Source organism: Diceros bicornis, chromosome 19 (genome assembly GCF_020826845.1).
Source record: "Diceros bicornis minor isolate mBicDic1 chromosome 19, mDicBic1.mat.cur, whole genome shotgun sequence".
NCBI lineage: Eukaryota > Metazoa > Chordata > Mammalia > Perissodactyla > Rhinocerotidae > Diceros > Diceros bicornis.
In genome coordinates this window covers 12,820,001-12,839,860 of record NC_080758.1, presented here as the reverse complement: position 1 = coordinate 12,839,860, position 19,860 = coordinate 12,820,001, and the positions used below count along the sequence as shown (strand labels likewise).

The following is a 19,860-nucleotide window of genomic DNA, read 5'->3' as shown; positions in this document are numbered from 1 at the left end:
TTATTTTTTTTCCCCCCAAAGCCCCAGTAGATAGTTGTATGTCATAGCTGCACATCCCTCTAGTTGCCGTGTGTGGGACGCGGCCTCAGCATGGCCGGACAAGCGGTGCGTCGGTGTCCGCCCGGGATCCGAACCCGGGCCACCAGCATCGGAGCGCGCACACTTAACCACCAAGCCACGGGGCCGGCCCTTCTGCCCATTTTTAAATCAGATTGGTTTTTCCTAAGTTGTATGAGTTCTTTATATATTTTGCATATTAACCTCTTATCAGATATGATTTGCAAATATTTTCTCCCATTTGGTAGGCTGCCTTTTCATTTTATTGAGGGTTTTCTTTGCTGTGCAGAAGCTTTTTAGTTTGATGTAGTCCCCCTTATTTATTTTTGCTTTTGTTGCCTTTGCTTTTGATGTAGAAAGTTGCTTTTTAATCATAATCACAGCTGTCATCTTCTGAACACCAGAATTATCTCCCTAGGTGCGAATTCTCAGCATGTAGTTTGTCTTCAGTACTTGTGATTGCATGTTGTACACAAAGAAATTTATTCTGGTTTCTTTAATCTCGAAACTCTTTATGGGATCCTTACTTGCTACTTAAAATTTTAATTTCTCATGATGGGGCTTTAAAAAAAAATTCCTAGTGAGTCGTTTTTTTAACCCTTTGTTTGCCTTTTTTCATAGCATTAAATCAGATAAACTTCATGGTCACTTTGAGCACTTCGTCAACTTTGTTTTTCTATGTTTATCTTTTTGGAATTATATGTTCTTTGTTTTTTATCTCAAAATTATCTCACCATTATTTCACAAAAGCCCATCTTATCTTCTGGAACCTTGTCTCAGCTAAGAGTCAGGCTTATAGCCCATACCTAAAACATAACAAATGCATGACTTTCAGAGAGGGGAAGACCCACAATATAAAAAGATTCATTTCTGTAAATCACCGTGTCCCCATGTGACCAATTACCCCAACCTCATTGTTTGTTTTAGGTTCTGTAGCAATGGAGCTCAGCGATGCAAATTTGCAAACGCTAACAGAATATTTAAAGAAAACTCTTGATCCTGATCCTGCCATCAGACGTCCAGGTAAAGAGAATAAATACTGTTTTGTGGTTGATTTATTCTTTAAGGACAAGTGAGGGAAACCTTTGTGTAATCTGCCTGTTTGTAAATTAAGAAAAGATTTACACTTGGATTCTCAGGCATAGTTTATTTTTCATTCTCTAGCCATAAAGTGTGTGGTTGGCTGCTTATAGCTGCTATAACATATGGTGGTGTGTGGTTTTTTTTTTTTTTTTTTTTGAGTAAAATAGCTTTTATTTGACAGCTTCTGGCATAAAATGTACTAGAATGTTTAGAATGCTTTGTCCCTCAGCTTTTGGAAAATCCCCACACCTGCCTGTTTAAAGATATAATAATTAGGGCATAGAGATGAGAGTTAATTGCCTAAAAAGGGATTAAGTGAATGCAACCAGGTAATCAGACACTGTCTCTTAATCCCTGTGTTGGGTTTGATTTAATTAATATATTTAAAGACCTAGGGTTTCTCCCTTCATCCCTCCCTCTAAATTTGACCAATTTTCTGTTAGAAACTTAGTATAAGCTTAGAATTGCAAACTTAGATGCCCATAGGAGTCAGGTGTGAAGGTAAATGAGGGAGGCAGGCCAGGTGCGGACTGGTAATATCCTGTGACTATATGCCTTGGTTAAGGGGCAAATATTATTTGGAACCAGCTAACTTGGGGGATTCAAACTAGTTTTGCAAGATCAGATTTCTAGCTTTTCTTGAAAAATAAGGATATTTATATGAAGTGTACTCTTTTTTTTTTTTTTTTTTGTGAGGAGATCAGCCCTGAGCTAACATCCGCCAATTCTCCTCTTTTTTTGCTGAGGAAGACGGCCCTGGGCTAACATCTGTGCCCATCTTCCTCCACTTTATATGGGACGCCGCCACAGCATGGCTTACCAAGCAGTGCGTCGGTGCGCGCCCGGGATCCGAACCAGCGAACCCCGGGCCGCCGCAGCGGAGCGCGCGCACTTAACCGCTTGCGCCACCGGGCCGGCCCCTGAAGTGTACTCATTTTTAAATGATAGCAACTAACTTCAAAAAATTTTGGAGCACGTGTGCAAACCCAACAAACTACTTCTGGCCAGATGTGTCTTTGTGGGTAGTCATATAAGCCATATTAACCAGAAATGCCCTTGATCTGCTTCTTCAGAGCTTACTAATGTGCATGCTCGTGGAGAGGATTTGGGAAGGGCCCAGTGAAGACACGAATGCATGTGTGTGTTATATTCATATGTTATATATAATAAATAGAATTGTAAACATGTTAGTGCATCCATTCTATTCTAGAAAATCCTTTGTAATTTCTGAGGGGAAAATTGTGATTTTCCCATTAGTGCTTAAAGAAGAATTGTGTTCTTGGGTAAGGGGAAATTAATTAATGGCTCTAATCTTCTTAGACTTTCCCAGAAAGCCTCTGCCAACACTATTAAAAATTATTTTTAATAATTATATCTTTGTAAGGTGAAGGTGCTGTTGTTTTAAGAATCCAGGACAGAGTGTAGGAATAAATTGATGTTTCTTGGGAGAGTTATGAACATAGCCTTTCTTGGGGATTGTTACTAGAGTGACTCAGTATCTTTATAAAATTATCTGGAGGTGGAAATATGTAGTGGATCCTAGCTTATAGATACCACTGTGCTCCTTTGGTTATTGAGATATGACAGTGGTATGGATGAACTGGAAGACATTTTGAGGCTCCTTGAGTGTGTAGAAACATGTCAGTATGAATATTCTGTGAGCAAGTCGAAGGAAATGAACAGAAAGGAATAATTAGACTTAAACTTATAAGAAGATTGCTTTCAGGATGTTGATTACAATTTAAGAAAGAGACCTTGCAGTCTCTACGGACATTTGGGACATTTGGGACACTGGACCCAGATCGTGGGTACAGTGTACTGCCTTGTATGAAATGCTGACCACTAAGAGGAAATAACTAAAGCTTTCTAGACTCAAACAAAACCATAGTGTGTCCCTTCCTGAAAAACATTTTTCAGTTCAGTATTCCTCATCTTTCAAGAAAGACATGGTAGACACAAAGCAAGAAGGATTTGAGGATGGAAGTTGAACTCTTGAGATTCGTTCAGAAAGAAGAAAGGTGTTAAATCATATTATTAAATTGTAGAAAATAATAGTTGCTGATGGCAGAACTTTTCAATAAATATTGGAACCTTGGAATGGGCGTTGCCTTATGAAGCTTAAGATAGGAAAAATTAAAAGCAATGCTATAAACTTTCACCGTGTGATCCCTAAATCTAGGAGATTTATTATCCCTAAGTGTAGTATGAGTTGAAAATATGTGGGTAAAATCTTTGTATAAATTTATTGCTGATATTAAAAATGTTTAGTTTGAGAAGAAAACTGAGGGCTAATGTCATAGAATAAGAGCTGGACTAAAGCTTTCTCAGTGATGAAATCTTCTAGCTGTATGATCTTCAGGAAGTTATTAACCTCAATAGCCTTGTCTTTAAAACGAGGATAATACTGTCTACCTCTCTGGGTAGTAGTGACAACTTAATGAAGTAATCTGTGAGTAAAGCACCAGACCCATGTGGTTAATAATAATGTATATTAGCATGAGTTAACTCATTTAATCTTCATCACAGTACTATAAAAGAAATATTACTGCCATTACTAATAGTACTTTAATAATCCCTCTGGAGCAAGATGGGGTAAAAGACTTTTGCCCTAAAGTCATTTAATCTGAGAAACAGATTCTCCTTCAGATGGGTAATCATCCGATCAGACCACTTTATAGGTTTGTGAGAATCAAGTGAGTTAATGGATGGTAAAGTGATTTGAAAACAGAAATATTATGTAAATTTAATGTAACATCATATATAGTCCATTTATAATTTTTATTTATTTATTTTTCCCCAAAGCCCCAGTAGATAGTTGTGTGTCATAGCTGCACATCCTTCTAGTTGCTGTATGTGGGACACAGCCTCAGCATGGCCGGAGAAGCGGTGCGTCGGTGCACGGCCGGGATCCGAACCCCGGGCCACCAGCAGCGGAGCTCGCGAACTTAACCGCTAAGCCACGGGGCTGGCCCTATAGTCCATTTAATAGATAAGAAATGTGAGGCCCAGTAGATCCATAATAGATTGCCTAAGGGGAAATATTCTAATCTTTCAATTTTTTGATGCTTCAATCAGAGATATACATTGTTCACATATACGTAAAGTGGAAAGATTGGTTATAATCACAAATCTTCTAATATGGAAATTCTTTTACAGCTGAGAAGTTTCTTGAATCTGTAGAAGGAAATCAGAATTACCCACTGTTGCTTTTAACATTACTGGAGAAGTCCCAGGATAATGTTATCAAAGTGTGTGCCTCAGTAACGTTCAAGAACTATATTAAAAGAAACTGGAGAATTGTAAGTATTTTCATAGTTGAATATTCTGTATGTTTATAAGATTTATATATGCAGTGCTCCTGAAAGATTCAGACACAAATTAAAGATAAAATTGAACAGGACCCTCCTCAACAAAATATTAGCAAATAAAATCTAAAAAAAGTATAAAAAAATTATATGCCATGACCAAGTGGGATTTATTCCAGGTATGCAAGGCTGGTTCAACATTTGAAAATTAATTGATGTAATCTATCACATCAATAGACTGAAAAAAGAAAAATCACATGATCATATCAATAGATGCAGAAAAAGCATTTGACAAAATCCAAGACCCGTTCATGATAAAAACTCTCAGTAAACTAGGAATAGAGGGGAACTTTCTCGACTTGATAAAGACTATCTACAAAAAACGTACAGCTAACATCATAGTGGTGAGAAACTTGAAGCTTTCCCACTACAATCAGGTACAAAGTAAGGAGGTCCTCCCTCACCACTGCTTTTCAACATTGTACTGGAAGTCCTTGCTAATGCAATAAGAAAAGGAAATAAAAGGTATACTGATTGGGAAGCAAGGCACAAAACTGTCTTTGTTCACATATGACATGATTGTCTATGTAGAAAATCTGAAAGAATTGACAGAAATTAAACAGGACACTTTTCTGAAATTCTTGTGGTTTCATTTGAATTCTTATGGATTACTTCAACTTCATAACCCAGGTTGCTAGAGAGTGAGAGATATAGTTTTAACCTCCATTATGGTTGGAATTTAACTCTAGCTCACTGTCTACTGAAGAGACATTGTATGGGAAGACACAATCTAAATGAATAATTGAGCAGTTTCTTTTGTGGACTGAGAAAAATTATAAAAAGCTGAAAAACTGCATTATATATAAAAGATTTATAGAATGCAAAATAATCTATATTTGAAGTTTTTGATAAGGGATTTTGCCCTATATCTTGTGTGATATGGAAATATATTCTTTTTTGTGTGTGTGTGAGGAAGATCAGCCCTGAGCTAACATCTATTGCCAGTCCTCCTCCTTTTTTTCCCCAAAGCCCCAGTAGATAGTCGTATGTCATAGTTGCACATCCTTCTAGTTGCTGTATGTGGGACGTGGCCTCAGCATGGCTGGAGAGGTGGTGCGTTGGTGCGCGCCTGGGATCCGAACCCCAGCCGCCAGTAGCGGAGCACGCGCACTTAACCGCTAAGCCACAGGGCTGGCCCGGAAATATATTCTAATTTTAAGGTGAATCCTATTGTGCTGCAAGTTTAATGACAAGTATAAAATTATAAATTAAGAAACAGGAACTGATATTTTCCTTAGCTTAGGACAGTGATTCTCAATTGGGAGTGATTTTGCCCACCAGGGGATATTTGGGGAGACATTTTGGCTGTCACAGCTAGGGGGCAGGGGTGTTACTGGCATCTGGTGGGTAGAAGCCAGGGGTGCTGGTAACCATCCTATAGTGTGCAAGAAAGATCCCCATAGCAAGGATTTATCTGACCAAAAATACCAGTAATGCTGAGGTTGAGGAAACCTTGGCTTAGGATAAAGAAAAAAATGAGAATTGTCTTGTAGTGACAGCAATAATGATATTTAGAAAGTATTAAGGTTGACAAAAAACGGCCAGTTTTTCTAAAAAGTCAGCTTTAAATCTGCTTAAATATTTATTTAGAATCTTTTTTCCCCCTCATTCCATAAAAGATTTTAAAAATAGCAGATACTATTTTTAAGCTTGCATAGTCAAGTGTTACCACATGTGAAGAAACAACTTGGTGAATCTTAGAATGTTTAAAAATCCATCCCTCTACTTATTGACATGCTAGCCTTCTCCATCTATCTTGATTTGTAAGACTAGTGAGACTTCAGAACGTCTCTGGGTGGTGTAGCTGGATGCATTCAAACTGGTAATGGTCAAGAAGTTTTCATAGAAAAGACCTTTGACTTCAGGTGAGAGTCAGATTGAAGCTTTTGAAGATGCATATGGGGTAAATAGCATATATTTATAAAGATTTTAAGCACACATTCTGATTAGTTTACCTATAGGACTGAGATTCTTAGTTGGCATTAGGGAGTCAGAGAACCTTATTAATTTATATGTAAAACATTTGCATTTGGGATGGAATGTACGTTTTTCTGTGGGAAAGGTTCATGCTTTCATCAGATTATTAAATGATTCTGTGAACCATTCATGTAGAGGGAAGGCCCTACCTTCCTCTATGATTTTCTTAGAAAACCAGGAAATAAGAAATGATTCTATTTTGTCTGCAAACCCATACGGTCATGGATATGGGTTTTATGTTACTTGCTCATTGATGTTTTGCTTTTAGGTTGAAGATGAACCAAACAAGATTTGCGAAGCCGACCGCGTAGCCATTAAAGCCAACATAGTGCACTTGATGCTTAGCAGCCCCGAGCAAATTCAGAAGCAGGTAATGTGAGGCCTTGCTTTTAGGTAGGCCTGTTTGTAGAGTTTTTATCTAGTTAGTCTTTTTTCTCCCTCCAGTTAAGTGATGCCATTAGCATTATTGGCAGAGAAGATTTCCCTCAGAAATGGCCTGACTTGTTGACAGAGATGGTGAATCGCTTTCAGAGTGGAGATTTCCATGTTATTAATGGGGTCCTTCGTACAGCACATTCATTATTTAAAAGGTATTGATGTATAAATTTGTATTTTTAAAATACTTTTTTCAAATGTTTTTAAACAGTTATATTTTTGTGACTATTGTCATTCCTTTGAATATTATAATCCCAGAGTAAGCATAAGCCTCTCAATTCATTATCATGTTTGTCTCTTCTTAAGTAGGATGTTTATTTCATATTGCTCTATTACCTGTGAAATACCTAGTGTCCATAAACTGTGCTTGAGTCCTTTAAAACGAAAACAAAGAATTCCCTTTGAATTTCAGAAAACTGTCTAGCTATAGTTTTTTTCTCTAATCTATCCTTGAAGACCTAAAGTCAATAAATAAAACTTGTAAATCTACCTATTTTACCTTAATTTTCTAGATATCGCCATGAGTTTAAGTCAAACGAGTTATGGACTGAAATTAAACTTGTTCTGGATGCCTTTGCTTTGCCTTTGACTAATCTATTTAAGGTATGGAATAACATCTTTGTGATAGTTTTAAATTACTTAATATTTTAAATTGCTTATATATTTATATAAATTTTAAGAGAATGCTTTGAAAGCTTATTTTATAGGTAATATTTAGAGCAGCATTTTTTTTTAAAAATTTCAAACCTACACGGAAACAGAGAAGATGGTAAACTTCCCATAAACTCCCATGTATCTGTTACACGAGTTTAACAGTTACTAACATTTTGTTGTTGTTTTTACTTTTTCGTCTCCTCCATTTTGTAGTAATAGTTAAAAGCTAATCTCAGCATCATATTTCACTCAAGTATTTGAGTATGTCTCTTTAAAGGAATAGATCCACATTTTGATTTGATTGTTTATGGAGTTTAGTGATATATTTGTACATCATTTTATAGTGCTCAGGTGACTTTCCTGAACGTGTTCTTTATCTTTGTGAGAATCCTAGAAGATTGAAAGAGATGTATGGTTAAGCTATTTTTCCAGATAAGAAAAGAGGGTTCAGTATCACACAGCTAATAAAAAAGAGAGCCAGGCCTCAAACCTGGTTTTGCCAACTCTAGAAAAGCTGCTCATTTTATGTTTTCAAATGGGAAAGTTGTGTGATATTCACAACTTTCTAAAATGTAGTGTACACAGGATTTTTCCTGGTTAGGATGTCTTGCTGATGATGCATTGTTACTTTAAAAAATAAGATTGGACAAAATATGACCAATTTTTTCACCCTATTGGATTGGCAAAGATTTTTATTTCTTTTTAATGATGTTAAAAGTCTTAGCCAGGGGCCGGCCCGGTGGCACAAGCAGTTAAGCGTGCGCTCTGCTGTGGCGGCCCGGGGTTCGCCGGTTCAGATCCCGGGCGCGCACCGACGCACCGCTTGTCAAGCCATGCTGTGGCGGCATCCCATATAAAGTGGAGGAAGATGGGCACGGATGTTAGCCCAGGGCCAGTCTTCCTCAGCAAAAAGAGGAGGATTGTCAGATGTTAGCTCAGGGCTGATCTTCCTCAGCAAAAAAAAAAAAAAAAAAAGAGGAGGATTGGCATCAGATGTTAGCTCAGGGCTGGTCTTCCTCACGAAACAAAAAAAAGTCTTAGGCAGAGTGCAATGAAATGAACACTGGTGTCCTGTCCATTGGATTGTAAGTGGTACTAGCTTTCTGGAGTTTGACGTTTCGTTACGAAAACCTTAATATTCATGTAAGGATCCTAACTCTAGGATATAGGAAGTAATGTTTGTTAAGTGTCTTTTTACATAGAAGGTGTGCACAAAGTACTAGGGCCTTTTATGTGTATTTTCTCTAAGAGGCGGGCATTGTTCTCATATTACAGATGAGGAGATTAGGGCCCAGTGAAATAACTTATTGCTTAAAGTAATGCTGATTATGAGGAACAGAATCTGGGTTGTATAAAGGTCTATCTGGCTTCCAAAACCCGTGCACATAGCACACTGTTCTGCTTTGGTAGTACATTTCTAGAATCTCAAACTACAAAAATTAGAGGTGTGCACAAAGTTTTACAAATAAGCCTGTTTATTGCAGTTAGAATAATGAACAACTGGAAACAACCTAAATGTCAAGTGGCAGGGTAATTACTTAATGAGAGCATGTGAAAACAGATTTGTGTAATATATTTATATGTATGCACAGAGTAGGGTGGAAGGATCTCCTTCAAAATATTAACCTTGGACTTTTCAGTAGTACTATTATGGACAATTTAAAAATACATACTTTAACGTATTTTTCAAAATCTCTTAAATGACTGTATACTAATTAAAAGCCAAATTTTAGAGAAGAAATATAAGTAGTCTCAGCCTAGTGCAAGGCCCTTTCACTAAGGTCTGCAATACACTAAAACTGCCCCTAATTTCTTTCCAAGGCCACCATTGAACTCTGCAGTACCCACGCAAATGACGCCTCTGCCCTGAGGATTCTTTTTTCTTCCCTGATCCTGATCTCAAAACTGTTCTACAGTTTAAACTTTCAGGTAAGTTTTGTTTTATTTCTTGCTTTTGATTCTTATTCTTTGATATCCAATATATCGTTTTTCACTCGATTAAAACTTCTTTGCCAGCACTGATTTTTCTGAAAGAAATTAGTTTTATTCTGACTCCTCTCATTCTTTTTTTTTTTTTTTTTTTTTTTTTGGTGAGAAAGACGAGCGCTGAGTGTTCTACTTTATAGTAGTTCCTAGAGAAGTTGGGGGATGTTTCATGGGGAAAAGTAGCATTCTCTTGTATTCGGGTAAGTTAGGGAAACTTTGCATCCTAAATCACTGTTTTGAAGAGTCACCCTGTATGCTATTTTATTAAAAACACTGAGAGAGGACATTCTTAGGCCTTCCTCTTTTGTTCATTTAAGTAGATATTAACACTGGGGGAACCACGTTTTGATTAGTAGGCTCTGCCTAGCTTATTCAAAAAGGCTTTCATGGGCCAGCCTCGTGGCCTAGTGGTTAAGTTTGGCACGCTCCACTTTGGTGACTGGGGTTTGGTTCCCGGGTGTGGACCTACATCTACTCGTTGGTGGCCATGCTGTGGCGGTGACCTGCATACAAAGTAGAAGAAGATTGGCACAGATGTTAGCTCAGGGTGAACTTTCTCAGCAAAAACAAAAAAGAGAGGCTTTCATGGGAGGCATATCTGAGAGACAGAAGGCTGAAGAAGCAGGCTTTGGAAGGTGTAAGAACCAGGCATTTCAGAGGAAACACGGCCACAGTCCTATAGCAGAAAATACCTGGTTACTCTGTTGCTACTGAGAGAGTGGCCACCAATCATTCTTTCTATTCTTGAATCATTACTTTAAGCCAGAGTTCCAGGACTGAGAAGGGGGTCTTATTGGTATACACTACTATACTGAGATGCAAGAGGAAGGGTCTGGCCTTTTCATTGTTTATAGCCAGAGCCAAGTACCTGGACTTAATCCTTACAACATGACAACACTCACAGTGGTAGGGAGAGCATTCCCCAAAAGGACTAGGTAGAATAGGAGATGTACAGCGCAATACCCGCCTCAGTGTTCAGCTGGACAGCAGTTTGAGAGATTCTTACAGGATACCACTGTTTTTACTTACACCTTCTTTTGAATTCTACTTGCTAGAAGTCAGGTAATATGAGGCTCTTAATAACTTGTTAGACATAGTCAGGGAGCCCAGAGGAAGGCGGCATAATCTTTCCCCTTGAGGGGCTTATCCCTCATTAAGAAAGCAGTATTATGCCACAGGAAATTAGTAACTATAAGACAATAAATCTGAATTGCTGGTCATCTTACAATAAATGCAGTAGTTCAGAAAGGAAAAGGAATATATTGGTAAGCACTGAGTTTTGTAAGGAAAGGCTTCATATAATTTTAATTGGACCTTGAAGGAATAAGTAGATTTAGATTGGGACAGGAAATAGAGGTGACATAATCTTTGGTTGAAAGTATACAGAGCAAGAAGTCAGAATGGTTTATTCAGCTGCCAGACCTAGCTGGAGCAGAGAATTCTTGTCAAAATAGGTAATGGTTGGCTCGGACTGAGAAGTGTGGAGTGGAGTCTGTAGGCATGTGGAAGATGTGGGGAAAACTTATTAAAATAGCATACTTATTTATTTCAATCAAAAGTCTCAAGTCAGGGCCGGCCCGTGGCTTAGCGGTTAAGTGCGCGCGCTCCACTGCTGGCGGCCCGGGTTCAGGTCCCGGGCACGCACCGACGCACCACTTCTCCGGCCATGCTGAGGCCACGTCCCACATACAGCAACTAGAAGGATGTGCAGCTATGACATACAACTATCTACTGGGGCTTTGGGGGAAAAAAATAAATAAAGAAAAAAGTTAAAAAAAAAAAAAAGTCTCAAGTCAGCATTTATTCTTTAGGATCTCCCTGAATTTTTTGAAGATAATATGGAGACTTGGATGAACAATTTCCATACCCTCTTGACTTTAGATAATAAGCTTCTACAAACTGATGTAAGTATTGTTTAAAATGTTTCCCGAATAGCCTTTTTTTAATTTAAGAATTATTTGAAATATAATGTTATTTGTCAGTTATATCTCAATTTAGAGAAATGTAAAAAAAAAAAATTGAGTACCCTCTGAAAACCTTGGAGGATAATTTCAGAAAATGAAATAAAATTATTTAAAAACATTTAGCATTCTCGTTCCTTAAAAATTATTTACTCTTGGCATTGTTAATAGATAAAATTCTAAGAATGCAAGTAACATTTGATCATGTGGGATGTTCCATATTTGGTTACTTGTAGTATACAGAATTACTCTTATTGTGGGCCTGGCTTAGGTAACAATTTATAGATAAGGCTATTTCATTACATTATTCAAAGTAAGGCCTCAGAGTATTCACATTGTGAACATTTTATGAAATAGAAAATTATTTATCATTGAAGATATTAAGAAAACTTGAACTTTTATAGTAATAGCCTCCTTTTAAAAAGTCATCCACAGTGTGGGAAAGAGAGAACACGATGAAAGTTTGTAATGTGTGAAAATTTCTGACCTGGATTTTGTAATATGTACTTTTCAATGTAAGCACTTAGTCTGTGTTACTCATTTGCTTGATTATTAATATATTTATGATCTATCTCTTTCCTAAGAAACAAAAACCTTTTGAGGGCTACTCTTAGTGATTAATAAATGAGAAGTATTTCATCTTTTATTTATTTGAAAGACTAGGTAAATAGATTGACAGTGACATAGATGTTGCTTACAACACTTGGCTTTGGATTTAAATTTTTTTTTTTATTGATGTCTTAATAGTTGATAACATTGTGAAATTTTGGTTGTACATTTTTGTTTGTCAATTACTATATACATGTCTCCCTTCACCCCTTGTGCCCACCGCCCACCCCCTAGCCCCTGGTAACCACAGTACAGTTCTCTCTGACTGTGTATTGGTTTATATTCCACATATGAGTAAAATCATGCAATGTTTGTCTTTCTCTTTTCGGCTTATTTCACTTAACATAATACCCTCTAGGCCCATCCATGTTGTTGCAAATGGGACAATTTTGTCTTTTTTTATGGCTGAGTAGTATTGCATTATACATATATACCACATTTTCTTGATCCAATCATCAGTCGAGGGACACGTGGGTTGCTTCCACTTCTTGCGTATATTGAATAACGCTGCAATGAACATAGGGGTGTATAAGCCTTTTTGGATTGTTGATTTCAGATTCGTTGGATAGATTCCCAGTAGTGGGATAGCTGGATCATAGGGTATTTCTATTTTTAACTTTTTGAGGAATCTCCATACCATTTTCCATAGAGGCTGCACCAGTTTGCATTCCCACCAGCTGTGTATGAGGGTTCCTGTTTCTCCACATCCTCTCCAACATTTGTTGTTGTTTGTCTTGGTGATTATAGCCATTCTAATGGGCATGAGGTGTTATCTTAGTGTTGTTTTGATTTGCATTTCCCTGATGATTAGTGATGTTGAACATCTTTTCATGTGCCTATTGGCCATCTGTATATCTTCTTTGGAGAAGTGTCTTTTCATTTCTTCTGCCCATTTTTTGATTGAGTTGTTTGTTTTTTTGTTATTCAGTTGTGTGAGTTCTTTGTATATTATGGAGATTAACCCCTTGTCAGATATATGTTTTGCAGATATTTTCTCCCAGCTGGTGGGTTGTCTATTCATTTTGATCCTGGTTTTCTTTGTCTTGTAGAAGCTCTTTAATCTGATGAAGTCCCACTTGCTTATTTTTTCTTTAGTTTCCCTAGTCTGGGTAGGCATGTCATCCGAAAAGATTCCTTTATGACCAATGTCAAATAGTGTATTGCCCATATTTTCTTCTATGAGTTTTATAGTTTCAGGTCTCACCTTCAGGTCTTTGATCCATTTTGAGTTAATTTTTGTGAATGGCGATAGCAGATGGTCCACTTTCATTCTTTTGCGTGTGGCTGTCCATTTTTCCCAACACCATTTATTGAAGAGACTTTCCTTTCTCCATTGTATGTTCTTAGCTCCTTTGTCAAAAATTAGCTGTCTGTATATGTGTGGTTTTATTTCTGGGCTTTCAATTCTGTTCCATTGATCTGTGTGTCTGTTTTTGTACCAGTACCATACTGTTTTGATTACTATTGCTTTGTAGTATGTTTTGAAGTCAGGGATTGTGATGCCCCCAGCTTTGTTCTTTTTTCTTAGGATTGCTTTAGCTATTCGGGGTCTTTTGTTGCCCCATATGAATTTTAGTATTCTTTTTTCTATTTCTGTGAAGAATGTCATTGGGATTCTGATTGGGATTGCCCTGAATCTGTAGATTGCTTTAGGTAATACAGACATTTTAACTATGTTTATTCTTCCAATCCATGTGCATGGGATATCTTTCCATTCTTTATGTCATTATCAATTTCTTTCAATAATGTCTTGTAGTTTTCGTTGTATAGGTCTTTCACCTCCTTGGTAAGATTTATTCCTAGATACTTTATTGTTTTTGATGCAATCGTAAATGGTATTATCATTTTGAGCTCTCTTTCTGTTAGTTCGTTATTAGCATACAGAAATGCAACTGATTTTTATAGACTGATTTTGTACCCTGCGACTTTGCTGTAGTTGTTGATTATTTGTAATAGTTTTCCAATGGATTCTTTAGGGTTTTCTATATATAAAATCATGTCATCTGCAAACAGCGAGAGTTTCACTTCTTCGTTGCCTATTTGGATTCCTTTTATTCCTTTTTCTTGCCTAATTTCTCTGGCCAAAATCTCCAGTACTGTGTTGAATAAGAGTGGTGAGAGTGGGCACCCTTGTCTTGTCCCTGTTTTCAGAGGGATGGCTTTCAGTTTTTCCCCATTGAGTATGATGTTGGCTGTGGGTTTGTCATATATGGCCTTTATTATGTTAAGGTACTTTCCTTCTATACCCGTTTTGTTGAGAGTTTTTATCATAAATGGATGTTGGATCTTGTCATAAGTTTTCTCTGCATCTATTGAGATGATCATATGGTTTTTATTCCTCATTTTGTTAATATGGTGTATCACATTGATTGATTTGTGGATGTTGAACCATTCCTGTGTCCCCGGTATAAATCTCACTTGATTGGATTTAAATTTTTTAAAGAGTTCAGGTAAATTACAGCTGCTCTCTATTTATGGTGGCATTGAAGTTATATATTTGAGTTTTCTGTTTTGTCTTATGTGAGGATGAAGAGGAAGCAGGCTTGTTGGAGCTCTTGAAATCCCAGATTTGTGATAATGCTGCCCTCTATGCACAAAAGTATGATGAAGAATTTCAGCGGTACCTGCCTCGTTTTGTCACAGCCATCTGGAATTTACTAGTTACAACAGGTCAAGAGGTTAAATATGACTTGGTAAGATGATGGTAGAGACAAATAATTAAGACATTCCCTCCCTACCTCCTCCAAGAAATAAGCGATTGAGTTTTGCTTTTAAAAATATGCTTATTTTTGTGTTTTATTCCAGTTAGTAAGTAATGCAATTCAGTTTCTGGCTTCAGTTTGTGAGAGACCTCACTATAAAAATCTGTTTGAAGACCAGAACACACTGACAAGTATCTGTGAAAAGGTTATTGTGCCTAACATGGAATTTAGAGGTAATTATGGCAAAATGTAAAGCTTTCTCATAACATGTTCAATCTGATTTTTTTTTATTGCTAAATAAAACTTCTTGTAGCCCATTTATTGCCTATTTTCTAAACTAAGACAAAAATGTGGTATAAAAGGCATGTATGAAATGAGTGCTACTGTGATGAGCTTTGTTGTGTACTGTGGAGACTTTTTCATGGAAATACTGAATAAGACTAAAAAATTCTGTTATATTGAGAAGAAAGTAAACTATCCAGGATCTCAACTTAGGGAAAGAATTTGGTTTTGTTTGATTTAATATTTCACCAAGGCAAATAGCTGTTTTTAAACAGTTGACTTGAAACTAGGAGTGATTGAAAACTTCTAAATACGTTGAAAGAAGCCCACTTAGTTTGTGCTTAAGGTTAAGATAGTCCTAAGGGTCTGTGTTTATATACAAAATGTCTTTCCTTCTTACAGTGGGGAAGAGCAAGTAGTAAATGTGGAAGGAATTGTGTTCTATGTCAGAGCAGTCAGTAGATCAGTGGTTCTCAAATTATCAGTCTGGAACAAAATTAGGAAATAAAGGACAATACAATGCGAAGTTTTATTTCCTTTTGTGTTTTCATAAAACTATATTTGAAGGACAGATCTTTATTCTGATATTGTCCGTCCTACTCTTTTTTGGTATTGAAATGACTTTTATGAAATAATGATGATTATAGGTGTTAGGTTGTTTTTTTAATGTCCTTATTTGGCAAAATAAAAAGCTGGCATCACTAGATTGGTCCCCAACACTCACTTTTCAAAGTTGATAGTGAAGTCCAATTCTGGGGACACTGTCATATTAGAACAAGGGAACCTATATCACAGATGTGTGCGTTACCTATTACCTAACCTTTCAGGGTAGTATTTGCTGCTCTAAGTAATGATTCAGAGTATATGAAGTAGTCATTTTTTGAGAAAGAACACTTTGCTGTAAAACATGGCAGTTCTGCATACTCTTCTGCATACTCAGCTGTAAATTTAAGTATAATGACTTGTCATATCTTTTGAGGAGTTATCTGAAATCTCAATTCTCTTTGTAGCTGCTGATGAAGAAGCCTTTGAAGATAATTCTGAGGAGTACATAAGAAGAGATTTGGAAGGATCTGGTATGTATTTTGGGTTTTTACCGTTAGTCTCTTAGCAAGCCAGTTTTAAGTTGCTCTCTTTCTAGTAAATATGGGAGGAGTATGAGTTGGAATAAGTGTGTCATTTCAACTGGCTTTCATTGAAGAACTGTTTTCCTTCTTGAAGTTGTACACCTTCTAAAGTAGCTCTTATGAGCTATATCGAAGTATCAAAAGTTGAATCATTTGTCTTCTCTTTTTTTATATACTTCCTAGTGTTTTGATTCTATTATGTCCTTTTTAGTTTCATTCTCATTTTGTATTTCTTTTGAAAACAAAGTTCTTTTTATTTTTTAAGTGCTAACAGCTATCAGATGGCAGTTTGTTGACTTATAAACTTGATCAGTTGGTTGGTGGTTGTTTCTTTCTCCCATGATGTATTTCCCTTTGATTTTATAGATATTGATACTAGACGCAGGGCTGCTTGTGATCTAGTACGAGGATTATGCAAATTTTTTGAGGGACCCGTGACAGGAATCTTCTCTGGTTATGTTAATTCCATGCTGCAAGAATATGCAAAAAATCCATCCGTCAACTGGAAACACAAAGATGCAGCCATTTACCTAGTGACTTCTTTGGCATCGAAAGCTCAAACACAGAAGGTGAATCTTTTCAGTATAGTTTTGTTTCTAAAACAGATTTGTCAGTATCCACAGAAGTCAAAAAGAAGTAATATATTTTTGATGATACAGCCTACTCTGCTAGATAACCTATTCTGATTAGAATTCATATAATCTCCAAAGATGACTTTATGTTGATGTATTAAGGGCTTAAGTTCCTTATGGCCCAAAAATTGACAGATGCCACACTTGTTACCTTAGCTGAGACTCAGTGTAGAAAATGTGCTAAATTTAAATTTAGCTGTTCTTTAATTTAGGGAAATTTCTTTATGATCTATTAAAATAGTCTTGTTTTATATTTAAGCAGTTTGTGTTTTGAAGCATTCATCTCCTTTTTTTTTTGGTGAGGAAGATTAGCCCTGAGCTAACATCCATTGCCAATCTTCCTCTTTTTGCTGAGGAAGATTGGTCCTGGGCTAACACCTGTGCCCACCTTCCTCTGCTTTATATGTGGGACACCTGCCACAGCACGGCTTGATAAGCAGTGTGTAGGTCCACGCCTGGCATCCGAACCTGCAAATCCTGGGCCGCTGGAGTGGAGCGCGTGAGCTTAACCACTATGCCACCAGGCTGGCCCCTTGTCTCCATTTTTAACCTGGTTTTCTAAAGTTGCTTAAGTTTCCAATGTGGTAGATATATACAGGAATTTCATGTTATTTTACCCTGTTACAAATTTGTTTTTTCCAGCATGGAATTACACAAGCAAATGAACTTGTAAACCTGACTGAGTTCTTTGTAAATCACATTCTCCCTGATTTAAAATCAGCTAATGGTGAGTTTTGTGAAATTCTTTTTATACAACTTACTATACCTGCAATTTTTATTTGCATTGTTATTTTATACTACAAAATAAGTAACGTTATAGCAAAAGTCAGAATAGGGCTCTGACTCACCATGATCCTCAAGAAACTGGCTCCTCTCCTTGCTGGAGTTATTTCTTTTATTGAATAAAATCTCGAGTGGTTGCTCCAAATCTTGCCTAGGTGAAATTAATTTTCTATAAAGAAAACGTTTCTTGTGTATAAGGAAAACAGCAACAAGTAAGACTGAATTGTAACTCAGCTTTGTTATCCTGGTATATAGTCTGGGAATTACACTTTGGTTTTCTTTTCCTTCTCATTTGAAAAACGAAATCTTAAAAATTGAAGTAAGTTTAAAGTACTTGAAACTGATAAATATTAAGGACAATTTCCTATGTTTATGAACATGTGTATATATCCATCCCCTTTTTTTTTTTTTTTTTTTTTTTTTTTTTTTTTTTTTTTTTGTGAGGAGATCAGCCCTGTGCTAACATCCGCCAATCCTCCTCTTTTTTTTTGCTGAGGAAGACGGCCCTGGGCTAACATCTGTGCCCATCTTCCTCCACTTTATATGGGATGCCGCCACAGCATGGCTTGCCAAGCAGTGCGTCGGTGCGCGCCCGGGATCCGAACCAGCGAACCCCGGGCCGCTGCAGCGGAGCGCGCGCACTTAACCGCTTGCGCCACCGGGCCGGCCCCTCCATCCCCTTTTTTAAAACTTTTTGTATGGAAAATTTAAGTACACTAAAAGGGAGAATATTATAATGAACTTCATGTTACCATCATCCAGCTTCAAGAATTTGTAACAATTGGCCGATATTCTATTCCTTTCACTAATTTATTTTCCCATCGCTAGAGCAGTTGAAAGCAAATCCTAGCCAGAGATCCGCTGTTGATGCAGAATAGCTTCAATTCTGGGAAGAAGGTGATATGGTCATTAGTTCATGGTCCAAATCATTTTTATTCAGTTATATAAGTAATACTTGTTTATTTGTAATGAAACTTAAAGGTAAGGGGAAAAAATAAATTATAATCTTACTAGAATTAGTAGCTACATGGTAGATCATTATATAATTAACTAAGCCTCAATTACTTGACATTTTGGTTACCAAAACCTTGTTTTAAAAATCTGATAACGTTATCACTGGTTCGGGAGTAACAGTCCTTAGCATAGCACTTAAATAACTATGACTTTTTATTTTTTTAATAGTGAATGAATTTCCTGTTCTTAAAGCTGATGGTATCAAATACATTATGATTTTTAGGAATCAAGTAAGTAGCTTTTCATTTATATGTTACATGCCATTTAATCTCTTAAGAGTTTTATTGTATACCAACGTCTTTTCCCTTTTACTGTGCAGTCTTATTTGATATCCACATCTAATAAAATTAACAGTAACTCTTGAGTTTATAATTCCAGACCATGTTTAATCTTCCACGTTTGTTTCAAAAGTGTCATTTTATCTTGTTTCTCTATTCCTTGTATTTCAAAATTGATAAATCTAGGGGGTTTGATTAGATTTTGATTCCGGGGTTGGGGGGGGTGGCAAGAATTTGTCATAGGTATACTTTGTTTCATTTCATTAGGACATACTCAGTGTCTGGTTGTCCACTTTTAGTGATGTTAAGAGTTATCAGTGGATTCAGGTGAAGAAGAATTTCCTATCATTGACATATTTTTTAATTGAAATATACTTTATACTTAATATAAAATGCACCATTTTAGAATGTACACTTAAGTGGTTTCTATGTGTATTCATTCTTTTGTGCGACCACCACCTCTGTCTCATAGATGATTTAATTACCAGTTTGTATGGGAAAAGCAGGATAAATGTTTGTGGGGTTTTCCCTTGAATCAGTTTTCAGGGTAATGAGTTAGTACCTTACCAACCTCCAAAGATGACAAATGAGAGTTTTTTTGACATTCTAGTTCCATCTTTGGCTGGTAGATTCCTGTGTCCTCTTGACATAAACTTAGTAGCCTTTAATAGCTTCCCTTCTTTCATACATTACAAAATGTACCAGGTTCATCATGTACATTTCATGCCCCAGACCTGAGTTAGCCACCTCTTGAAGGTAGGAAATGTTATTTAAAGACCATAATCTAGGTGCTAGGGTTAATGCTAATGAGTTGTTATTAGTTCTAGGCTTTTTCACAAGAGAGATCCAGGAAATAAATAACAATACCAATATTATTATTAAAGTAATGCTGCTGAAAACAGTTTGATTTCTTTG

At 36.7% G+C, this 19,860-nt stretch overlaps 1 protein-coding gene across 2 annotated transcripts in view; it reads left to right on the top strand.

The window, feature by feature from the left end:
* Positions 1–19,860, top strand: part of CSE1L (chromosome segregation 1 like) — a 45,829-nt gene that overhangs the window by 10,115 nt on the left and 15,854 nt on the right. For both annotated transcript variants that reach the window (XM_058562509.1, XM_058562508.1), the window contains exons 2-14: positions 985–1,080; positions 4,297–4,439; positions 6,751–6,852; positions 6,927–7,072; positions 7,430–7,520; positions 9,393–9,500; positions 11,369–11,461; positions 14,653–14,820; positions 14,933–15,062; positions 16,122–16,187; positions 16,605–16,807; positions 17,513–17,597; positions 18,836–18,897. In XM_058562509.1, coding sequence (XP_058418492.1) covers positions 996–1,080; positions 4,297–4,439; positions 6,751–6,852; positions 6,927–7,072; positions 7,430–7,520; positions 9,393–9,500; positions 11,369–11,461; positions 14,653–14,820; positions 14,933–15,062; positions 16,122–16,187; positions 16,605–16,807; positions 17,513–17,597; positions 18,836–18,897 — 1,482 coding nt within the window. In that variant the 5' untranslated portion in view covers positions 985–995. The remainder of the gene's footprint in view (positions 1–984; positions 1,081–4,296; positions 4,440–6,750; positions 6,853–6,926; positions 7,073–7,429; positions 7,521–9,392; positions 9,501–11,368; positions 11,462–14,652; positions 14,821–14,932; positions 15,063–16,121; positions 16,188–16,604; positions 16,808–17,512; positions 17,598–18,835; positions 18,898–19,860) is intronic.